The 24,766-nt window shown below is 37.1% G+C and overlaps 1 protein-coding gene across 5 annotated transcripts in view; it reads right to left on the bottom strand.

Annotated features, from left to right (window-relative positions):
* Positions 1 to 510: 510 nt before the first annotated feature.
* LOC136874156 (uncharacterized) overlaps positions 511 to 24,766 on the bottom strand; it is a 64,510-nt gene continuing 40,254 nt past the window's right edge. For 3 of the 5 annotated variants that reach the window (XM_067147731.2, XM_067147730.2, XM_067147728.2), the window contains exons 2-3: positions 17,402 to 17,675; positions 511 to 4,228 (exon numbers count right to left, since the gene is read on the bottom strand). In XM_067147731.2, the coding sequence (XP_067003832.1) occupies positions 4,134 to 4,228; positions 17,402 to 17,648 (342 nt within the window). In that variant the 5' untranslated portion in view covers positions 17,649 to 17,675 and the 3' untranslated portion in view covers positions 511 to 4,133. Of the gene's footprint in view, positions 4,229 to 15,511; positions 16,016 to 17,401; positions 17,676 to 21,757; positions 21,884 to 24,766 lie in introns of those variants that run through there. The other 2 variants (XM_067147727.2, XM_068227683.1) reach the window with 2 other exon arrangements.

Genomic DNA, 24,766 nt, shown 5'->3' with positions numbered 1-24,766 from the left:
TAGTTCCATGCATTAAAATATCAGTTTGTGATACCTTTCATTATCTGAGAAAGTTGGCTGTGGGCCATTGTTGATTTTTAGAGTTACGTGCATTTACTTTTATTAGCAGATGACTCCTAAAACCAGGGTCATTATGACAATGCATAGGATGACAAATATAAGAAAATTATACTAATAATCCAGTATAATGTAGTTTTTGATACTAGTAACAATGCCTATGGCAACTGCAGAGCTGGAAAGACTTTTGTCATTAAAAAGGATAAAAACCTTTTTACAATGTTTTCAGTTGAGATGATTTCTAGTGCAGAGAATTTCAACACCAGATGACGGACAAGTTCTGCAATAGAAAGCAGCACTGTTAAAGTGAGCAACTTCATTCCATACCTATTTGGAGGCTGGGAAAAAGAGTAAGATTAAGATGAGGATGATGACTGTTACTAGGGGCCAAACATTATGGTTATTGGCCTAGAGTAATATTCAATGAGCCACTTGAGGAAATAAAAACACAAGTACAACAAACTTATAGACCTTTATTTTTCTGTTTAAGTTGTTTTCAGGTAATTACAATGAACTTTTGAACTCAATTGTTCTTTAATAGAAAATCATATGAATCAATATTCAACTTCAAACCAGTCAAACACTTTGGCGTGCCTTGTTGTTGGCTTATATTTCTGAAACTTCAAAAATAGCAATGTTCATAGTTCATAGCATAGCTTGCCACCCACAGACAGTTTAGTTTATGTAATGTCATATGGTCAAAATATATGTACTTCTCATCAATATTAATTACAAATTAATTGAAATGCATTACTGGTACTAATTTTGGAATACATAAATAATGAATGAAGCCCCCATTGGGGAGGATATACCTATTACATGTTAATAAATAATTTTAACAACATACTCTCCAATTAACAGAGGTCTGGTATATAAACAGTAATATGAATTTAACAAAGGGTTATCATGATTATAACATTCATACCAAGACCAAACATACATATTTATGGAATGTATCTGAATGAGAACCTTTACTATAAGATCGTCAAGGAATGTTTTTTCCTTCCTTTTTGTTTTCTGCTTCAGTAAGCACTGATTTTTGTAAAAATGATTAGTTAAGACTTACCTATTGTAATAAACGTGCACAACCGTTGGGAATGCAGTGCAGTTCTTTCCTAGTTATAAATTAAATGAATATTTGAGCTATTTATCACTGGAATCATTAAAATAAAAGTGAATTTCACAAAACTTCCAGTTTCATGTGCATTTATCTGTTAATTGTTATTCTTAGTTACTGAGACTCCATCAGTTTCTGATGTTAAAATATTTGTTGGTAGTAGCCAAGAATCAAAGGATTGCACTGAATTTGGAATTTTCAGAGTGAGACAGGAGCTAACACAATTTAATCTTACACATCTACAGTACCGTACTAGCAAGTCATATGAGAACCAGACTGGCTTTCTTTCATTTCCATCTTTCTCTGCAGTCTTCCATTAATATAGCATCTTACATAACAAACTTGGTCTAATTTGGTTTGCTCATTCAAAATACATTACCCCCTTTCCTATTTGAACTCCTTACAACATCTCTCTCCAGAACGGTACATTTTGTAGATATGGTTTTCTAACACAGTATGGAAATAAACAAAGAAAACTGGAGCATTAAGATTAAAGGGATTGAAATTCTACTTGTTCTTGAGCAAGTATTTTAATCTATTTTATTGTTAACAATAATATACACGAGCATGTTATTTGTTAGTTCACTTGTAAAATAAAAATACTCACCATAAGGCACTTTAGAGGTTTAAGGAAATACAATGGCTGGAAAACAAAGGTATTCAAAAGAAAACTAGAAGATGTAAGAGAGTTTGATCATATATGCTATTTTACAAGCACTGATGAAGATCATAGAGAATGCTTTACAGCTCAAGGAAAATAAAACGAAGAATTTTGGTAGTAACCTGGAGTTTGTTAATACACTTTACCACTATGCCAGGGCACAAACAAACAAGACATGATCTAAGAGAATTAAGTCTTGCGTGTTTTCCACGCCACTCGAAAAATTTCGAAGTATGTGAAGACTGACACAACTGGCAAATAAGCTTTTCTAATGTTTTGTCTTGAGATTTCCTCCAAGTCTCATTAATCAAACTGTAACTTTAAATTCTTGGTTATGTGATTTTATTTACTCTGTGACTAGGCATTTTGAATTTCAGAAATCATTAGTCTATTTGAGAATAATTAGCAAAAAACTGTTCAAGAAAATTATTACATAACCAAATAAACAAAATAACTTCAATTATAAAAACCAAGGAAAACTGAGATACATTATCAGATGTTATCAGGGATTCAATATGTTCGCTATGAGTGATTAGTATTTTTCAAAGTGTGCTCTTCCTCCTAACTCTAAACGGACCAGTATCATAGAAGAGTTCAAGAGAGTCTATTGTACGTGCAAGTTTTGTTGAGCCCTGAAGATGGTTTTTCTGTGGTTTCACATTTTCACACCAGGCAAATGCTGGAGCTGTACCTTAATTAAGGCCACAACCGCTTCCTTCCCACTCTTAGCCCTTTCCTATCCCATCGTCGCCATAAAACCTATCTGTGTCGGTGCGACGTAAAGCCAGTCATTATAAAAAAGTTTTGTTGAGCAGTGGCTTTACGGTGAAGTGGGGACAGATGAGGCAGAAGAGTGCCGTTTTGGTGGTCATATCCGCAGTAGGCCTACTGCCAACCAAAGAAAGTGAAGCAAATGGAGAAATGTTACACATCAAGCACAGTCTGAACAACATTTACTTCATACATGTTTACTTTAGATATTTATAAATGTATAAAAGAAATGATAAATACAGGCAAGTGTAAAGAAGTGCAGTGCTGTAGATATATCTGCCTGTCTTGCATGTACTTGTAGTCCTGAAAACATTTGTTGTAACATGTCAAATTTATGCAGGTAGGGAATCATAACAATGTGCTATAATATTGCTCATATTAAATATGAAGTCCCTAAAAATACTACCAAATCAAGACATTAGACATATACAAGACAAATTACTTCTGCTACGTGATGTCATATTAGATCTAATGTTTACAAAAATGAAGAGTTTCTATCAGCACAACAATCTGATACTTCACTCTGCTAAGAGCCTTTTTCCTGTATAAGATGCAGCTTATACTATAAACTTTGCTGAAAGGAAAACTGGCAGTCCTGTTTCAAAGATACAGCTTTCTGCCATTTTGGCTATTATTTTTCTACCTTCGCTGTGCATGGTACCTTCCTACGGAGGAGTTCAGAGCTCCTAAGGTACGTATGATGCAGTTTGGTGTCGCATCAGCCATATTACTTATCTAATTCACTAAATCCCAAAGAACTAACAAAAACAAGTTGTTATCACCAGAACAAAACATTCTAGCATGGCAAACACAACAAGTCTGATAGCTTTGTAGTAGAACCACATGAGCACAGGATGTTCAAAGCACATTCCACATTTCAATGTTACCTGCTCAACAGATGAAGTTGACTGAAACTTACCAAGTGGGGTCTAGGGAGTCTGTGCTCAACAAAACCTGCATGTATAGTACATAGTTGTTGAGCTCTCTGCTTTACTCATTTACAAGAGGAAGTGAATGAGTGAATTTCTTCAGTGCATACAAAAAAATAGCAAGAATTTTCACATTTACTGCCAGTATTCAGCCAAGACAGTATTCATTCTTTTTCATGGGCAGTACTATTTTTGCTTTGAAGTGATGAGTGTGGGTGTATATTTTTAAATGCTATGAGATAGGGAAGATGTTGTAAAGAATCAAAAATGAGAGGTTGTCAATATAAAAAAATGTATGAGATCTTTTGAAGGTCTAAAATTACATTCTTGATATATAAATACCAAAACTAGATCCAATATCTTAATGCCAATATAAAATAGGGGTATCTTGTTTAAGTGATATTGTAATAAGAAAGAAATGCTGCTTAAGTAAATGCAGCTGTTCTGCTACTTCGATGATTAAGAGTTGTTTTCACCTCATTATGGTTAGCATGTCATGAGCATTCATTAGTAATAAATTACAACCATATAAAATGTCTTGATTCAAAAGCCCTGAATATCTTCCTTTCAGCACCCACCACCAATTCTGAATACTGATTCATTTCTTTTTCTTCTGTTGTTTCATTTTCCTCTTTTCCTCTCTCTTCCTTTCCCTTTCCTTCAAGCTCTTGTATAATTTATACCCGAAGAACACTGAAAGAGAAAGAAAGAAATTAACTTAGCACAGAAGTTATCAATAAATAGAAAGACTTAAATATTCAGCTTTTAACTCCACTTTAGTAGTAATCCCTTCTTAATAAGCTCCATATAGAGATGAATTAACCCTGAGGTGTGTATCTAGATTCCTCAAATGTTGAAAAACGCTATTACCACAATAGATAGGATTTATTCTGGAAGATGATTAACAAATTTCAAAATCTAATTGTCAATGGAGTTACATATTCTTTTTCATTTATTGCTATTAAAGTTTAATTTTTTTAGGTTCCATTCCTTAAAGAGGAAATATCTTGTACTTCTTGAAAGTTTAGATTGTCGTTATGTCACACATTAACTTGTCACTATGTCTATCCCAACTGTTTGTATGTAGCTGAATGCACATTTTTTGGTTTCCCTTTTATTTTATACATATATACAACTATGTTAAATTGAAACTCATTTTTCATGATGCCTTATACAAAATATACAAGAATGATTGTTATAACTTAGCAGTAGGTACATTTATTGACCCAACTCATACATACAATTCAGTTTGATCAACAAGCATACAATCTCTACACTGTTTTTTTAATCCTCCTCTTGGAGTCCATGATCGTGGCCCTCTGGGTAGTGTTTCCGGTTAAGGCTCCTATGATCATCTCTGACATTTCCTTCCCCTTTCTTTGTTGTTATCTCATAGTCTCTGAGCAAACTAGGAGGTTTATTCTGCCGCATGGAACATTGGAGACTTGTCTCTCCAGCAGAGTCATCCCCGGTTCCACTGTGAGGTACTGGGACGGTGACGGCCACCTCATCACCACTTATTGCCTGCTCTTCTAGTTGCGGTGCTGTAGCTACAGCCACCGCATCCTCATCTTTTCTTGTAACATAGTTTCCTTAAATAGGTCGAACTTGCTCCGGAATTATCTCTTCCAACTCACTCTCATTCGCAGTATTTCTTGTTACTTTCTTGCTCCAGAGTTGGTCTGTATGTCCAGAAACTTCAGTTCCTTCCTTCATACGAATTGTATAATGACGTTTACCATATGTTCTGACAAATGAACCCGGTAACCATTTATTTCCTTTGCCGTAATAGCGGAAATATACTGAATCTAAGTTATAACAATGATAGAAAATGTAAAGTAGCAATGAAATATTGATCCAAGAAACAGTACAAGATGAATTTTAAATTAGTTTTGATCTTTCAGGAAGTAATTGGAAATGCTATTCTGCTCAAAACTTAAAAATATTCTTCAGTTATTTCTCCCTTTCAGTTCTGGCTGAGGTTTTAAGGCTGGATACCCTTCTTGACATCACTGCACTATTCTTCTTTCTCGTCAGATAATATGGAGATAATTCCTGATTTAAGTAATAATTTTCACAAAATGCATTAAAACATCTCTTATATTGAACCTTCCAATTATTGAAACAACTCATAAAATAACTTCTTAGGAAGTTCTCAAATAAACCAAATAGTTTTTAAAGATATGAAATCTAAATCAAGCTTAAAATGTTTATACAACAGTATTCCTCACTGCATTCCTGAAAAACTATTCACTTCACTAAGAACTTCGTATGTGATCATTTTATCAGCTATTTAAATTCTCTACACGGTATAAAGGCAAGTACAACTGAGTAACCGTCCTCGTACATTATAAATTTATTCTCGAAAACTACTGTTCCAGTTAGGAAAGATCCCTATTCTAAAAGTTTCAAACTTATATAAAATTTACCCTGTATGTGTAGCTGATCACAAAGCACATGAATCAAGCAAAATACTGACACAGAGCTATATTGTACCTATATTGTTATTTGCAAGTCCAGAAGCCTAGAAACACAATTATTTCTAATTCATACATCCACAAAGAGAAAACAATTAACATGAACAGGGCATATCTCAGTGCAATTTATCAATTAAAACAGACTTGATAGACAAATATGAAGGTTGCCATAATGGACAAAGCATAACAAAACAATGGAATGTATAATTTCAGCTTAAAATGATAATTTTGTTGATTATATCATTCTTATATCATTAAATTACAAGAGATGTAGTTGGCTCCACCGTCAAGATGGCAGCGAGTGAGAGTAACTGTGCGTTTTCCCTCTGTGTTGTTTTAGGATTTTTTGTGTCAAAACAAATAGTGTGCCCAAAAGAATATGGTGATGTTCATCTAGATGATCCAAGCAGTGATTCTGTGTGTTGTGAAGTGTTCAGAAATAAGTCTATACAATTTAAACGGCTTTGTTTTTATTCCATGAGCTGCGGCGACTGCTGGCGTGCCCAAGCCTCCCCTGCGGGGAGTGTACAACTTCCCGTTTCAAGATGGAACATACCTCAAGTTGGAAACTGATTGACTGTCGTTCGTGAGTTTCATTTTCATTCACTGCCAACTGCAAACGTCCCTTGCATTCTTGTAGCACCGGCTTCGATTCCAGCCTCCAGTAAATTACCTCGATTTTCTACTCGGTCTACTTTAAGTTTGTTATTGACATTCTTACTGTTAGCTGGTGATGTGGAGATAAACCCGAGACCTGCGTTCTCAGTTTAATATCAGAATACCTGCTCTCTTAAAAACAAAATCATTGCAAGCTCTACCTACAAAAACTATCATCTTTCGATATTGTCGCCTTCTCTGAAAGTTGGTTAACTGATTTTGTTTCAGATCGGAAATCCCTCTTTCCAAAGAGTTTTCCATTTTCAGAACGGACCATGGATCTCGGAGCAGAGGGTTCTCCTGGCCATTAAATCCAAATGGGCTACCCTATGTACTGATTTGAGTAGAGACTGTGAAGCCATTTGGGTAGAAGTGAAATTTCACCACTCTAAATCAAGGTAACTAGAATAAAAGGTAGGCTACTCCGGCGGTTGAAGCTTCCATTGGCTGGAGCGCAATGACGTCACGCGATATGAACGATAGTGAGTAAAGTACACAGTCGCAGAACAGCAAGCCTGTGAAACATCTTCTCAATCTTTCATCAAATAATAGTCTGGTTTAGTCCGATTCGATAAGTTAACGGCACTTCCATTAGATTTAAAAACATGAAAATGAGTTAAATTTCATCACATGCTGACCAGGTAGAACATCAACTATCAAATACATGACATATAATACGATAAGAAATAAAATATTACTTACTTACTTACTTACTTACTCCTTGACGCTACGGTCCTTGCAGAACCTTGGTCTCCGCAACAATCTTCTTCCAAAGCTCTCTGTCGATTGCCTTGGTCCTCCATCTCCGGACTCCCATGGTACGTAGATCAGCCTCCACCTCTTCTATCCATCGCTTTCTTGGTCTACCTCTACATCGTCTTCCACCTGGATGCCCCTCCAGCACTTTCTTAGGTTCTCTTGTAGTCTCCATTCGATGGACATGTCCTAGCCAACGCACTCTAGCAGTCTTCATGAAAGATACTATATCCTGCTCTTGGTACAGGTCTCTAAGCTCCTGATTAGATCTAATACACCATCCCAGTGCAGTTTTAACTGGCCCAAAAATCTTCCTCAATACCTTTCTTTCCCATGTCATTAACCTATATTCTTCTGTTTTATTTAATACCCAGGTCTCAGCTCCATATGTAACCACGGGTCTAATGACAGTCTTATAAATGGTCAACTTAGCTTTCCTGGATATTTGTTTATTTCTTAATGTTGGAATTAAGGCAGCATAGCATCGATTTCCTGCAGCCAGTCTAGAATTTATTTCCTTTTTTGTTTCATTTTGTGAAGTAATCAGAGAGCCTAGATATCTAAATTCCTGTACCCTTTCAAAACACTTTTCTCCACACCTAAGTGCATTTGGAGGTTGACTAGATCTGGAACTCACTAGGAACTTAGTTTTGTTGTTATTCACTACCAGGCCAATTTGCTGTGCTCCCCTCTCCAATTCTTCATAGGTTTCGAGAAGTGCATTCTTTGTACGAGAAATAATGGCCACATCATCTGCATATGCCAATATTTGAATTAGTCTATGATATATGTTCCTTTCACGATTTGCAGTGATGGTACGCACAGCTGTTTCTAAAGCAATATTGAAGAGGACAGCAGACATTGGATCTCCTTGCCTCAAACCCACTTTTACGTCGAAGGTTCGCGATACTTTCCCTTGTACGCATACCTTAGATTTACTTCCACTCAAAGCTGTTTTTACCAACCTAATCAGCTTCCCAGGATAACCAAGGGCTTTCATTTCGATGAGTAGTTTTCCTCTTTGCACTGAATCGTACGCTTGTTTAAAATCAACGTACAGTTGATACAGTGGTATGTTATATTCATAGCACCTCTCCAGGATGATCCTCATTGTAAAGATATGATCTATTGTTGAACGGTTTGCACGAAATCCACACTGATATTCTCCAAGATCCTGCTCTGCTTTGTGTGTTAGACGCTTAGCTATTATTATGCTAAAGATCTTGTAGCCTATGCAAAGCAGAGATATCCCTCTGTAATTTTCACATTTCAATTTATTTCCCTTCTTAAGAATTGGGTACACCAAAGCTGTTTCCCATTCTTCTGGTAATTTCTCTGTTCGCCAGATTTCCAGTATCAACTTATACAATGCTTGTATCAATACCGTTCCACCATATTTTAACAACTCAGCTGTTATTCCATCTTCTCCTGGTGACTTATTATTCTTCATCGATAAGAGGACACCTTTTACTTCCTCCAAAGTGGGTGGTTCACTATTGCATTCCTCAGATTCATCTTCATTAGATTCACTATTTGGCAATTCTAATTCATATTCTTCATTTTGTATTTTAACTGGATTCAAAACCTCCTCAAAATATTCCGCCCATCTATCTAATATTTCCTGGGTATTTCCAAGTAGTTGCCCATCCTCATTTTGTATGCAGCTTACTCTTGGTTGAAATCCACTTTTTCTCTGCTTTACGTTTCTATAAAACTTTCTACTTCTCTTATGCTCATAATCTTGTTGCATCTCTTTTATCAGATCTTTTTCCATTTCTCTTTTCTTTTTTCTACAAAGATTCTTGGCTTCCCTTCTACATTCCACATACGTTTGGTGAGTAGCTCTTGTTGCCCGTTGCATATATATCATCCTTGCTCTATTTCTTTTCTCCAAGGCTATCTTTACTTCCTCATCATACCAATCCTTCTTTGGCTGTTTCTTTCTTTCTCCTAGTACCTCCTGGGCTGCATTTGTGATGGCTTCTTTAATCACCCGCCATGATTCATCCACTGTTACTGCATTTTTATGGTTTTTCAAACCTTCTTCAACCTGTCTTTCATACTCCTTTCTCCTTGCATCATCATTAAGTTCTTCTTGGTTAAATCCTTTCCTCCTTTCTGCTTTACCTCTGACTCTTACCGCAAGCTTTTGTTTCAATTTAGCTTTCACCAAATAGTGGTCTGAATCTATATCTGCACCTCTATAGGTTCGCACATCTTGTACATCAGACGCATGTCTTTTATCAATCAGTATGTGGTCGATTTGATTCTTGGTGTTCCCATCTGGTGCCTCCCAAGTTTCTTTATGAATTCTCTTGTGCTCAAATGTAGTGCTACTGATTACCATATCCTTTGCTGTAGCAAAGTCAATAAGCCGTAACCCATTGTTGTTACTTTCCAAATGTAAACTCTGTGCTCCTATTGTGGGTCTAAATTCTTCCTCTTGTCCCACTTTTGCATTGAAGTCCCCAATTACTATTTTAATGTCATGTCTAGGTGCCTCATCGTACTGTTTCTCTAGTTCTTCATAAAACTTATCCTTTAGTTCATCCTCCTTTTCTTCCGTAGGTGCGTGTACGCTTATAAGTGTATAATTGAAGAAGCGGCCCCTGATTCTCATGATACAGATTCTTTCATTTACTGCCTTGTAAGACATTAAGGTATGCTTCAGTTGTTTAGATATCATAAAGCCTGTTCCACAGATGTTATCGCCATTCCCACTGTTGATTAAAGTATAATCCTGTAAATCGAACATCTCAATTTCCCGCCATCTAATTTCTTGTAGAGCAGCGATTTCAACATTATACTTTCTTAGTTCCTCTTCTAGTTTTCTGCTTTTCCCTGGCTGGAGTAGGCTTCTCACATTCCAAGTCGCTAATACCAATCCATAACCATTTCCTCGCCTAGGTCGTTTGTCAATTTTATCCGTCCGGTTTGTTCTTACTCTTTGCGGCTTCTCAACAGTTTATTTTTTTAATGGGATAGAGTTGTCAACCCTATGCCCAACCCCCAACCTGGAGGACCAGGGTATCCCTTTTAGTCTGGATCATCACCTTCGACCTGTCCGGCAAGGGAGGCCCTACCAGTAGCTAAGCTACCGCCGGCATAGCTCTCTGGATCTTTTGACCACACAAGCCCCACCACCACGACAAGGTAAAGATACCATCGATGGGGATAAAATATTGCCATGCAACTCAAAATAATTTATTTCCTGATGAAGTAAATATTTATATCAAATGGCATAGGCAAATATACATCATATCGACATCTTTATGGAATTATATTAAGTTATTAAAACATACGTGTCAGGAGACTTAATTACTTGATGAATCAGCCCAAAGCTTAGCCTTCTTATTTGGCAAATTTTCTCAGTGCTAGCTCCTTACTTTTTGCATTAAAATGCCATATCCTAATAAATGTCCTGGTCCTTATGTAGAGAGAAATTATTTTGTCATAGAATACTGGAAATTTTGACTTAATAATAGAAATAAGAGTTTTCATTATGTTTTTGCATCTGGATACAGTCTTACCGTGAAACACACCAAATTACATTTTGAACTGGGCTATGTTTTTTAACCGCTCATGACTGGGATGTGTGAGGCCCCCTTTTGAAATAACCGAGATCCAGTAACAGGTCTCTTCTCGCACGATATTTTTGTCTCTTTCTTCGTATTTACTGTATATCAGATCACGGATACTGTATTATTTCACAAGCTTCGAAATATATTCAGAAATATAAGTTATTAGCACATAATAATATTAATGTTATTGAATTTTACGTCCCACTAACTATGTATTTGAGCATCTTCACCACTGGACTGAGACAGGATCGAACCTGCCAAGTTGGGCTAAGAAGGCCAGCGCTCTACCATTTGAGTTGCTACTCAGCCCGGCTATTAGCACATAATAATTATAGAAAATATGATTTTCATTCAGTCATTTATATCTGACACCTTTTTACCGTACGAGCTATAATAATGGAGATATTCAAGAGTTTATTACAAAGTGTTTCAACAACCAAGCATTGCTGACTAGGAAGTATTGTTATGCCATCACAATAGCAAACTAACTGGCTATGATGGTTGTTGTCGTTATTATTATTATTTGCATATTATAAAGCCAATAATGTTATTTGTGTTACGTCTCACTAACAACATTTACGGTTTTCTGAGACTCGAGGTACCGTAATTTTGTCCCACGGGAGTTTTTTTATGTGCCGACAATTTATAGGGCCACACACGTTTCCATAATATGTTGACTGCATTTTAATCAGTACAGTGGTTCTATTTCAGATAAAAAAAACGGGCGAGTTGGCCGTGCGCGTAGAGGTGCGCGGCTGTGAGCTTGCATCCGGGAGATAGTAGGTTCGAGTCCCACTATCGGCAGCCCTGAAGATGGTTTTCCGTGGTTTCCCATTTTCACACCAGGCAAATGCTGGGGCTGTACCTTAATTAAGGCCACGGCCGCTTCCTTCCAACTCCTAGGCCTTTTCTATCCCATCGTCGCCATAAGACCTATCTGTGTCGGTGCGACGTAAAGCCCCTAGCAAAAAAAAAAAAAAAAATTCAGATAATGACAACACGAACACTGTTCACGTAGTGAACCACTATAAAATTATTATGTATCCGTGATCAGATATACAGTAAATACGCAGAAAGAGACAAAAATGTTGGTCGGTCACTTGCTTTCTTGGCTTACGCTGCGTGAACCCTCAACGATAGACCCCAAGTGTATGCGTATGAATTGTAGAGCATAGAAACCTCTACAAAAAAAGTTCATGATGGCACATACCTTTTTCCAACCAGCTGCCCTCTAGAAGCGATTTTATGCTATAGTCCACGGTAAAAAATATAACTCCTTAAAATTAAATAAATATTTTGATATTATCCTCGAGTTACTCATCAAAATAAATTGTTTGACCTCTTCCAGTATTTTATAAGGATTACAATAACCTTGTCAGGACATTATTTGCATGAATGGTTCAGAAGTTCATTTCAGACCGTAGTGGTAATACGTGTCAACAGGTCGGGCGAGCGCTGTCTCACATATCACATGACGTCACGCAGAAGGCGGCCAGGGAGAGAAACAAGTGAGCGCGATGCGGGAAGAGATCCCCCTGATTCTAAATATCTATTTGTTTGGTTTTACAGACCACCTTGATCAATCCTCAATTATTCTGAAAATTTTCTCTTTTCTGTAATGAAAGTCATTAATCTGAATCCTAATGTAATTATACTGGGTGACTTTAACCTCTCTATATCTTGGAATTCCCCTGCACAAGGTTTCCCTAGGCCTCCAACACTATGTCCTCGAGAACAGCTGTGAGGATAGTCTTCTTGAATACCTGCTCTGCTCCATTAAGCCTTCAGCTATTTCTGTGGGGTGAAATATTTTAAAATCGAACCATAAGTCTGTAGAGGCAACATTCTCTATTGCCCCTCCCTGCCCCTCGAAATGTCATCAACTGCGTACCCATGTGATAAAAGGTTGATTGGCAGGCTGTCAATCATACCCTCTCTCTTCTTCCCTGGCACTTGTTGCAAGTGGGTGAAGTCCAAGAAGCAGTGGACCTGTTGTACGACTGGACTCGTGCTGTGATCCGTGACCTTGTTCCCACTCGTAAAACATCTGCCAAATGCCCCTCCATGGAAGAAAAGTGACACCAAAATTGCAGAAATTAATAAAACGAAAGACTGGAAAAGATCGCCTTCTGAAGCCAGCTATAAAACTTTTTCTGACCTTCGCAAACACCATAAACAGCTTCTAAAACGAGATTACCAGGACTACATAAACTCTGCCTGTTTAGAATTGAGAAGTAATAGCAAGAGATTCTGGTCTCTGATAAAGAACAGGAAAAATACAAAGCATGAGCCAAACACAGTGACTTGAGGTGATAATTTAGCCAGTGGTAATAATAGACTGGAACTTTTCAACAATTACTTTGCGCCTACTTTTGTTGCACCTGTTCAGTTCCCACATTTTCTGTGCATTGATTCTGTTCCTTCTCACAGTCTCAGTAATCTTTCCAACTCTGAGTCAGAAGTCTATTCTTTACTTTCCTCTCTGCCAGAAAATAAACCTACTGGTCCAGATGGCCTCAGTCCTGTCTTTCTTAAGAATACCGCTACAACTCTTGCCCATCCTATTGCTGTTATATTTAACCTCTCAGCTGGCTACATTCCCGATGACTGGAAATCACTCCGGTTTTTAAAAGTGGAAAGAGGTCTGATGTCAGAAACTATCGCCCAATTTCTATATTACCCACCCTGTCATTCATCTATGAAAAAATTATCCACCAGCATCTCCTTTCTTTCACCCTTCCTTATATATCGTCCCAGAAGCATGTTTTCTTTCTGGTAGCTCCTGCCTAAATCTGGCTGTTGTTCTCCATTGTGCAACATCTGCTCTTAACGTCGGTTCTCAGCTGGACGTGTGCTACATTGATATTGCAAAGGATTTTGATACCATAGACCACGCACTTCTTTCCTATAAAGAACATTTTAATATCCATGGTCTCTTCCTAACTCTCCTACAGAGCTTCCTCAATAACAGAATTCAGCGTGTGGTTCCTTACGGGTTCAATTCGACTTTTGTTATGGCACATTCTGGCATCCCACAGGTCAGTGTCCTAGGTCCCCTTCTTTTTTTGTCCTATTTATTGACAATCTCGTTAATACTATATCCTCCATTTCTTATGAAATTCTACTATTTGCAGATGACTATAAAATATTCAAATAAATGTATTCTTTATTCTTTACCAGACGTTGTCTTCTTACAGAATGGGCGTAACTCACTCTCTGAATGGCACTCTCTACATGGCATCTTAAGCCTAATCCTACCAAGTGTTCCTCTAGGAGTGTTGTTTGACAGTACATTGTTATTTGTCCCCCAAACACAAAAGATAACCTCACGAGCAATGTCACTTCTCAGTTTGTTGTATAGATTTTCTGACATCACTGATATCACACCCTCAGAGCCTACTATGTATCTTGCATCCTACCGATTATTGAATTTGCGTCTCCCATTTGGTCTACCTCTTCCCACACTAATCTGAATCACATTGACCACGTGCAGTCATTCTTTTGTGCCACTGTTAGAGCCAGAGTATCTGATTGTCGAAACTTGAGCAGCAATCAGATACATTATCTACTCACAGGAAAGTAGCCAACCTTAGATTCCTATATAATGCTGTTAACAGTTTATTTCATTATCCTGAACCTGCATCCTTCTTTTCCCTACAGGTTCCAACTCGCAAAACCAGGATAAATCCACCTCTTCATATTCTGTATTCCTGCCTCTCTCTTGTTCAAAGAACTTTATTTATCTGCATTCCAACACTCAACTCTTTATCTTCTGACAGGAACATGGACATTTTTTTCTTCGTATGCCTCCTTTAATCAATTCTTCCTCAACTTAACCTAGCTCATTTTCTTTATATTCCTTTTTTCTCTTCTCACTGCTGTCCCCCTCTATTGGACATAATGTAATATTTATTTATTTTTTACTGTACTATACCGTTACTCATGTGTTATATCTGATAACACCGTCAAACAAAAAATCAGCAATCAAATATGAACCACTCTGTGTGTCACCTTATCTGAGATAGATCTTTTTCCCTATCCTCAAAAGACACACTGTACTGAACATATATGGACTTGACAGTTTCAGAAAATAGTAGACTTCAAGAAACTGGAACAGAAGCTATGGTTAGACAGAACAAATTGGAAGAAGTTAATTTATAACCATACCAGGTTTGCTGGAATGGATAAAAGATGACAACGATGATGATGATGATGATGATGATGATGACTAAAAAAAGAGGCAAATATATTTATAATCAAACCAATCCTAAATAATAATAATAATAATAATAATAATAATAATAATAATAATAATAATAATACAGATCTTAACTGACTTTCCTTCATTAACCTCAAGTTCGTATGTAAGCTTAAAATCCCAATTTGAGTCATTCAATTAGTGAATCACAAGGAGCAGTTCCCTATAATTACTGTACATAAATTAAACCAAAGTTCCAGTTCAGCCAAAATAAACAAAAAGATAAAATTACATGCTTTTAACATACCAAATACCATGAATAGAAGAAAGACTGCAGCAATTACAAGTAAGTTCCTGTTTATCATGGCAGCAGTTATTTTGTCTAAATCATTGTTCAATGATCCTACAACTTTATCAGCCAACTGACTGGTCATACTTTGTCGAAATTCCTCTTTATCCTCATCACTCAGTTGTTTATATCCTTCAAATAGCTTCTCCAGTTTCTCTTTCATTTCGTCTGTCATATCAATTGGACTATCTTCACTGAGAAGTAAATTTCTGATTTTTAAAGCTATATCATCACTGCCTTCAAGCTTTTCTTCACCCATAGTTCTTTGATGCTCCGTATTTGGAGTACTTCCACAAAAGAATGAATGCTACCCTAAACTTATTTCACTTCTTTAAGCTATTAACATTGAGAACTTTTCAATGGTCACCCAGTTATGCACAGGATATTAAACAAAAGACTCCCACCATTATTAGTAAAAGGAAATGCTCTTCAACTTTACTGAGTATATCATACATATGAACATCTCTGCTCTGAACTATCCAACTCAGAGATAAGATGATATGATATGATTTGTAAACACTTCACAAAACATCTCATACTGGTTATCTTCATCTAAATCAACCAGAAGTGGACTACCAACTAAGTACACAACTGTAATAGAATACTGTGTGTGTATTCTAACAAATGCACATTTAGAACTGTTGGACTATGGATCTCTGGAAATAATTTATAACTGTTAGGTTATGGCATCAGTTATTACAAAAAAAAAAAAAAAAAAAAAAAAAAAGCACAGTTCACCTGATAACTATGCATTGAGAATGCTCATGTGAATTTAATATAAACAGCTTACGCACACACTGTTTCTCTCAGTGCCATGACCATGAGGTCTGAAGACTTCCTCATCAAATTCACTGAATTCTTCAGAACATCATTACTAAACATACAGCATTATACATCATCACTTTTACACTCTATATAAACATAACAGTTCTTTATGAACTTCATTGTAGAAGAAACACTTTCACACGGGTATGTGCTACCAAATATCAATGACATTTTGCCCAAAAGTGTCAATACTCGTATTTTAAATTAATGTATTTTTAAATCTTTTCAGGGCATAAGAAAAGGATCGTGGACCACTCTACTTACATAATACCAGAGAAATACAAATCTTAGAAGGATGACTGTGTTCAGAAATTACACCTACAACTGGATGGGCACGGTGGACACTGAGTTCACTTTCATCTTTGTCCGATTCATTTTCCATAAGAACATCATGAACAACTGCTTTACTAAAACTGCCTTCATCATCAGACATCATATTATAGTCGCAATCATCACAAAGAGAATCCACATAATCAGCTAAACCATCGTTGTTTATGAATAATGCATTAGTTAGCCGTCATTATTCTTATAAACATGTGAGAAGCTCATAGCCGCAAGAAAGTAAAACATTATAGAGCTTGTAGCACAGCATGAAAACAAACCAAAATAGCAAGAATATGTTGATATACTGTACTGTATTTAGAAAATACATACTTTCAAAGAAAGTTGATTAGTGTTGCCATCTCTCCTACATGAAATGAAATGGCGTATGGCTTTTAGTGCCGGGAGTGTCCGAGGACAATCTCTCCTACATAAGTAAACTACATGCTGTTCAATAAGGAACTGTATCAGGAGCAATGTAATAATCGCTTCTAGCACTTTTAGAGACCACTCACAAAATCGATATATTGCTCGTTGGAACTTAAAGCACATCTTGATCTGCAACAGCTTTGTGTGTAAAAATTTTTTTGAAACCATTGAAGTCTATTACAGATAACTGTTCTAAAAATATATGCAAAATGGTTTTATTCACACAAAAAGGGCAATATGTAATGATAATAGCTTATTATGTTTTAAGTTTACCAAATATCAATGCTACAATGCCAAGCATTATAAGTAGCATCAAGGCCTGGTTGGTGAATACACCTGGCACAGGTGGATCCATCATGTGCTGTCTGATGAAAAGTTCTTTACGAAGTTCTTCTCGGTCCTCTTCAGAGATTCCTTCCATTTGATTGAGAAGTTCCAAAAGTTTCTCAGCTGATGGCATCTCCATGTCTGGGAGCCCTTGCTCCTCTCCTGGTGGCAGGGGTACCTCTGGTGCAGCCATTAGTCTCCTGAGATGACACTTCAGTTACTAAAGATGGAGCATAATGTTATTACTAGGCCGAATGTATTCAAGGGCAAGAACATTTTCTATCTTAGTCCAGGGGTCGGTAATTGCCTGCACAGTGGGCAAAATACTGACCAGCAATACATTCAGAGTGAATATTCTTTGCTGTACTCTATACAACATTCAGTCTTACAAGGAGACCTTACCAACGTGTCCCCACTAAATTGATCTATTTTCTATATCCATGGAGGCCATAGCAAGAACTTTCACCAGCTCAAATTCCAGGGCACAACTCCCTCTAAATTCTTCCAAGAAAATGGATTTTGAATATTTTGAGAATGCTTCACAAGACCAGCATGCGACAAATTTCCACAATGAAAAAGCAATCTGCTTCCCAACTTTATGATTCAAAGACCAAATTTCACCTCCGTAGTGTTTTTGTGAGCTAATTTTAACTTTCACCGGGCGAGTTGGCTGTGCAGTTAGGAGCGCACAGCTATGAGCTCGCATCCGGGAGATAGTGGCTTCGAACCCCACTGTCAGCAGCACTGAAGATGGTTTTCCATGGTTTCCCATTTTCACACCTGGCAAATGCTGGGGTTGTACCTTAATTAAGGCCATGGCTGCTTCCTTCCCATTCCTAGGCCTTTCCTGTCCCATCGTCGCCATAAGACCTATCTGTGTCGGTGCAACGTAAAGCAAATAGCAAAAAAAAAAAAAAAAAAAAAAAAATGTTAACTTTTAGTTTGTAGGTTATTTACATTACAAGCACATTGAAGATATGTGTAGTATATGAGTTTAATATCAGTTGACTAATGCACATATTGTCATCTGCTTCTCTATGGGAAATCATATATTATGTATTGCAAATATGAGTACCTTATCGTTCTCCATGGCTAAATGGTTAGCATGCTGGCCTTTGGTCACAGGGGTCCCCGGTTCGATTCCCGGCAGGATCAGAAATTTTAACCATAATTGGTTAATTTCGCTGACACGGGGTCTTCACCATCATTCCATCCTCATCACAATGCGCAGGTCACCTACGGGCGTCAAATCAAAAGACCTGCATCTGGCGAGCTGAACTTGTCCTCGGACACTCCCGGCACTAAAAGCCATACGCCATTTCATTTCATTTTAGATGTTGAATGTTTCAAGACAGGTACAGTTATAACTTACGGTTATGAGTTTGGTACCACAATAGAATACTTAGCATTTCAGCCATTTTATTTTAGGTGCGATTAGGGATGCGCAGCTATTAGCTTGCATCCGGGAAATAGTGGGTTCGAATCCCACTGTTAACAGCCCTGAAGATGTTTTTCCGTGGTTTCCCAATTTTAAACCAGGCAAATGCTGGGGCTGTACCTTAATTAAGGCCATGGCCGCTCCTTCCCACTCCTAGCCCTTTCCTATCACATCGTCGCCATACGACCTGTCCGTGTCAATGCAACGTAAAGCCACTAGCCAAAAAAAATTAATAAATTTGTGATTACGGATTGCTGCATCAACAAGAGTGGTACTGATCATACAAACAAGAGAAGCACACTGAACAAAGGCCACGTTTATAAATCCAAAAGGAGTTTTCAAATCAGCTATCGCAAAGCACACTTGGTTCCCATTCACAATGTCTGGCTGTAAACCACGCATATCATAGCATATTACAAAACACTGTTGAAAAAGCAGTAACACACAAAAACAATACAAAGGAGAGCTTCGATCTGTGAATCAAAAACTTGTGAAGTGAACAGCTTGCTCACTGTGTTGCACGTCACTGTATGAAATGTGTTACATGCTATTCTAGTGAAGTATTCTCAAGATATTCAATTCCATTTTCTCAGAACTGGGAGGGAGTTGTGCCTGACAATTTGAATCAGTGGAGGTTCTCACCATGGCCTGCACATATACTGAAAATGGATCAAATCAATGGGAACACATTGGGAAAGTCTCCTCATTAGTGACAAAAACTTAAGAGGGTCAGTATTGGTTCCTAATACTAGAGGTTAAAGTCCTGTGAATAGTCTGTATTGCCATCAAGTTATCCTAATATTAGAAAAATAACTTTCATCAAATATTGATATTATATTTGCAGTAATGAGACCTTAAGACCTGGTGGAAGAAAGGAAAAAGATTCACACACCAATGAAATCCAAAACAGTCAAAAGTATGTATGTACGTATGTATGGAGGTCGTTCACAAGTCATGGCAACAACGTTAGGCTATATCTTCCGAACATGTCAGAGGATGGTAAGTTTGAAAAGCAGTGTAACATTCTACAGAATGCCACTGGTAGATGGCATTTGTATGCATTGGTGACCAGATAACTATGCATAAAGGAAGTTTGAGTGCTACCAGCCATGTTCCAAGATGGATGTAAGTAAAACTGAACAGCAGCCTTACAAGAAAATTGCAGCACAAATGCCGAGCTGTGAGAAGCATTTAATGATCAAACTTTTGAGGCCTTCAAACGCAGACTCAAAGCAACTGTTGAACTGAGGTGTCTGTGACCGTTAGCAAAAAGTGTTATCAGAAGACAGGCGTTGAACTGCGCAGGAATTATTCACACATACATTTATTTCTGTATCAAGAGTGTTCCAAATTTTACAGCAGGTCTTACAGATGCTCAAAATTGTGTTCATTTTGTCTGTAATTAAAAAAAATTCATTTATTTTTCAATTTCCCCTTGTCCATCTCTGTAGTAACGGTTAACGCTCTTAGCTATCATCCTTGGGGGCCTAAATTCAATTCCCAATACTGCCAGAAATTTAAGATTGGCAGGATGGCTGGTATGTGGTTAAAGGTACATGAAGCTCACCTCCATTCTCTGTGTACCTGAAAAGAGCTGCATCACCTCGAGATAAGAACACAAATTTACTTTTACAATTGTCCCTTGCCATTAGCTCCTGCACCCAGACCCAATTTGGTGCCAACATTGAGAAGTACATTCCAGTGAACTTCATAGACATATAGTGCACTTACATTGCTGCTGCTTTATTGGAAGATATAATACACTTGCCATGACCTATGTACATGTGTGCATGTACAGATATTCCTCATTATATGCAATCTCATTTTATATATTTTCATTATAACATGATTTAAAAAAAATTAATTTAAAAATCTCAACTGATAACAATTTCACAATCACTCTGTTAGTGGTCCCTTAACTTTGCAAGCACTCCTTCAAGAACATTGAGTAATTGGAGAGTAATCCATGAAGATATGCTCTGCACAATAGAAATTTAGAAAAGAACTGCAATGGTGAAGGGAGGCTTCAGCAGGAAGAGGATATTACTATGTGGGCTGTTCAACAAAAATTTGAGAAAGAGGTTTACAAAGTGTTATGTTTGGAGTGTTGCATTAGACCTACATGGTGCAGAGACTTGGGACGTTAAGGAAGAAAGATGAGAAAAGGCTGGAAGTGCTAGAGATATGGATATAGAGGAGAATACAAGGAGTTAAATGGAAAGAAAGGGTAAGGAATGAAAAGGATATGTGAAGAGTTGGAGAAAAACAGTCCATGATATACATTATTAAAAAGAGAAAAATGAACTGGATAGGACACTGTTTAAGAAGGGAATGTTTGCTCAAGAATGGAATGGAAGGAATTATAAATGGTAAAAGAGGAAGAAAAAGATAGGAAATACTGGAAAACATCAAGGGAAAGACGTATACTTTACAAGCTTTTCAGTCTGTCAAACATGAATATAACACTTAGAACACTATAAAGTACCAGCAAAAAATGAACAATTATAATTTTTTTACAGAATCTGTTATATTTATATTCGATAGACTGAAAAACTTACAAGTTATATTAACAGAGTCGACACTGAAAAAGAATGGCTTAGAGAAAGAACTATAGTGAAATGAAAAACACTGCAATGGATAAAAAACAAGGAAGAAGGTTTATTCCATGACACGACCTTCCTTCTGGTAGAAAATCCTGGATGATGACATATCCCACATTCTAGAGATTCATGTATCTTCACTATCACACATGTTGCTATTTATGTAAGTTAAAAGCTTTAATGAATGAACTTCATGTCTTGGTGATAGATTAAAATATGTCTAAAGTGATCAGAACTTCAAGATATAATGCATATACAATTTACCTGAGAACAAACTGTCTGAACACAAGGATGCCTATGCCCTCATTAGTACTGTTACAAAAGCATAACACCAGCTCAACACTTGTTTGTGTTGACACAGCTGGATACTGCTGTATCACCAGGTTAAATCTATAAAAAGAGCTGACTAGCCACACACAGACACAAGCTCACCTCATGTACTAATGAATAGAATATAATGTTTATCTACTTAACTGCTCACAAGCTCATTGCAATCAAATGACATCATTCATGTTTTATTATCAGATTCATAAGTAAGAAAACATTAACAGATGCCAATTTGTGAAGGCATTCAAGAATTAATATGTATCATTTATCACAAACATAAAGTCAGAATGGAGGGTTCATAAAAATGTTTCTATCGCCTTCAACCACATTTCGAACCTTCCACGTAGTTTGTGACTTGCACAAACTTTTCACACAATATTATTTCTCTAATGCACAGTTTGATCTCACTGCAAATAAGACTTTGTTAGATTAAGTTAAATTGTTTAAGATTCCAAGGACTTTCATGCATTGTTTGCTAGCTCGTTGGCATCATAGCTACAGCAGCCTTGGTTTATATTCCAAGTAATCTATGAGGGAATTTTGAGATGATAGGTCACTTTACTGAGGTTTAGATTCCACTTAAACATGCTTGTGATCATAAAACTGCCAGACACACAAAATTATGAACTTATTCGACTTTCATTTTTAAAAGTTCTTTATGATCTTAATTTTACTGATAGATAACAAGTAACAACTTACAGCAAACACGCAAGTCCTCATCTATTTTAAACAATGTGAAAAGAGTTCTATCCTTGTGTTCACCATTTTAAGACTTCCTTTCCTTCTTTTACAGTGAACATTATTCCAGAATCTTCTGGCATCTCTCGACAAAGGTCTCTGACAATATTTCCTACCTGTACAAAAGGGCCACTTCTTCTACAATAATTCAACTGATGTTTCAGTTTCGCCTTTACAGATATCTACCTTTGAATGTTTTAATACCTTCATGCTTACGACTTTAACAGCGGCCTTGAACATATTGTGTACATGACATACGTTCTTGTGCTTATATTAATGCCCTCATATTTTTGGCAATATACGCATTATCACAATGGTGAATCCACAAACAATTTTATTTGAACTATTTTAATTAGAACTACGTATTTTTAATGGAGGACAAGATAGTTTTAGTATGATCATTGACAGTGTTCCATTAACATGTTTTTATTAATGTAACAATATTCCCATTATATGTACCAAATTTTAGTAACTAGCTAATCTTTTAGCTTCTATTTGTAACATTATATGTACTTTTGAAGATTATTTTAGGCTGAAGATGCCCTAAATTAAGGGCGAAACATGTCCTAAATAAGTGTTATTGTGTTAAATGTAACCACAAGTGGAAAGTATTGAATAGGTGGATTAATGAACACCTTTAAGTGGTATGTCCCGAGCTGTCAGTGGGGAGATGGCGTGAGAGGACATCAGTAGACGAATAAGTTTGAATGGTGTCTTTAAAAGTAGGAAAGATCACAATATGAAGATAAAGTTGGAATTCAAGAGGACAAACTGGGGCAAATATTCGTTTATAGGAAGGGGAGTTAGGGATTGGAATAACTTACCAATGGAGATGTTCAATAAATTTCCAATTTCTTTGCAATCATTTAAGAAAAGGCTAGGAAAACAACAGATAGGGAATCTGCCACCTGGGCGACTGCCCTAAATGCAGATCAGTAGTGAATGATTGATTGATTGATTGATTAATAACCATGTAAATAGTGTACATAGTATCCAATTTCATTAATTTTATTAAAATTTATTATTTATGGAAATGGACACACAAATGTGTGCATTGCAATCAACTTATACATGCCATCTCTCCACTGACAGCTCTGAACATATCTCTTAGTCAAGCAGTTCATCTTTTCCCAAGTCTTCCCAGCCTAAATGGTGATTGTGGTGGTGATTGTTTCAAGAGGAAATACAACTAGATAACCATCTTCCATATATAACACTAATCAGACAGAAAAAATGAAAGGGGGCTGACACTTCAAAAATAGAAGCTATCAGCCAAAGAAAGACGAAGGCCATGAAGGGCGTGAAAATGGAAGACTCCCTAGGCCTTAGAAGCCTAATTCATTCAGGCTCAGAAAAGAACAAGAGTTGACCAAGGGAGGTCAGATAGGGTAGATGAAGGTGAGGAACCTGCCACAAGTGGAAGGAATGGAAGGACTCAGCTAAGGACCCTATGGTCACCAACCCACACTCCCAACTTTAGAGCTCCCGGGACCCCTTTTAGTTGCCTCCTACGACAGGGAGGGGATCCTGTGAGTGTTATTCTACTGCCCCCACCCACAGGGGGATCCTAGCCCAAAGTTTGCAACATTTTTTTCTATCACTACTTCTATCACAACTTTACAGAAGAAAAGTTTTTACCATGTCCTCCTGTTCAATACATGTATCCATCTTTTAATGGAGTGATTTTTAATCAAACATGTTTTTTTTTTTTTTTTTTTGCTATTTGCTTTACGTCGCACCGACACAGACATGTCTTATGGCGACGATGGGATAGGAAAGGCCTAGGAATGGGAAGGAAGCGGCCGTGGCCTTAATTAGGGTACAGCCCCAGCATTTGCCTGGTGTGAAAATGGGAAACCACGGAAAACCATCTTCAAGGCTGCCGACAGTGGGGTTCGAACCCACTATCTCCCGATTACTGGATACTGGCCGCACTTAAGCGACTGCAGCTATCGAGCTCGGTAATCAAACATGTTTAGGCTCATTTTGAGCCATCTTCAGTGAAAAAATATTAATAGCTACATGAATTGATGTTAAAAGAGTGCCATTAAAGTCAGTGAGAAAGAATATATTTTAAAAAAGTGAGATGTGATGAATCTAAAACAATGCAAAGTAGTGGCAAGGTTGAAAACCTCTCAGTCTAAAAGTTTTGTATGCTACTCTAAAACAAGGATGAAATCACAAATATAAGAACAGTCTATCTTCAAT

Source organism: Anabrus simplex, chromosome 5, assembly GCF_040414725.1.
Source record: "Anabrus simplex isolate iqAnaSimp1 chromosome 5, ASM4041472v1, whole genome shotgun sequence".
Lineage (NCBI taxonomy): Eukaryota > Metazoa > Arthropoda > Insecta > Orthoptera > Tettigoniidae > Anabrus > Anabrus simplex.
The sequence above is the reverse complement of the archived record's forward strand: the minus strand, read 5'-3'. Positions and strand labels throughout refer to the sequence as shown.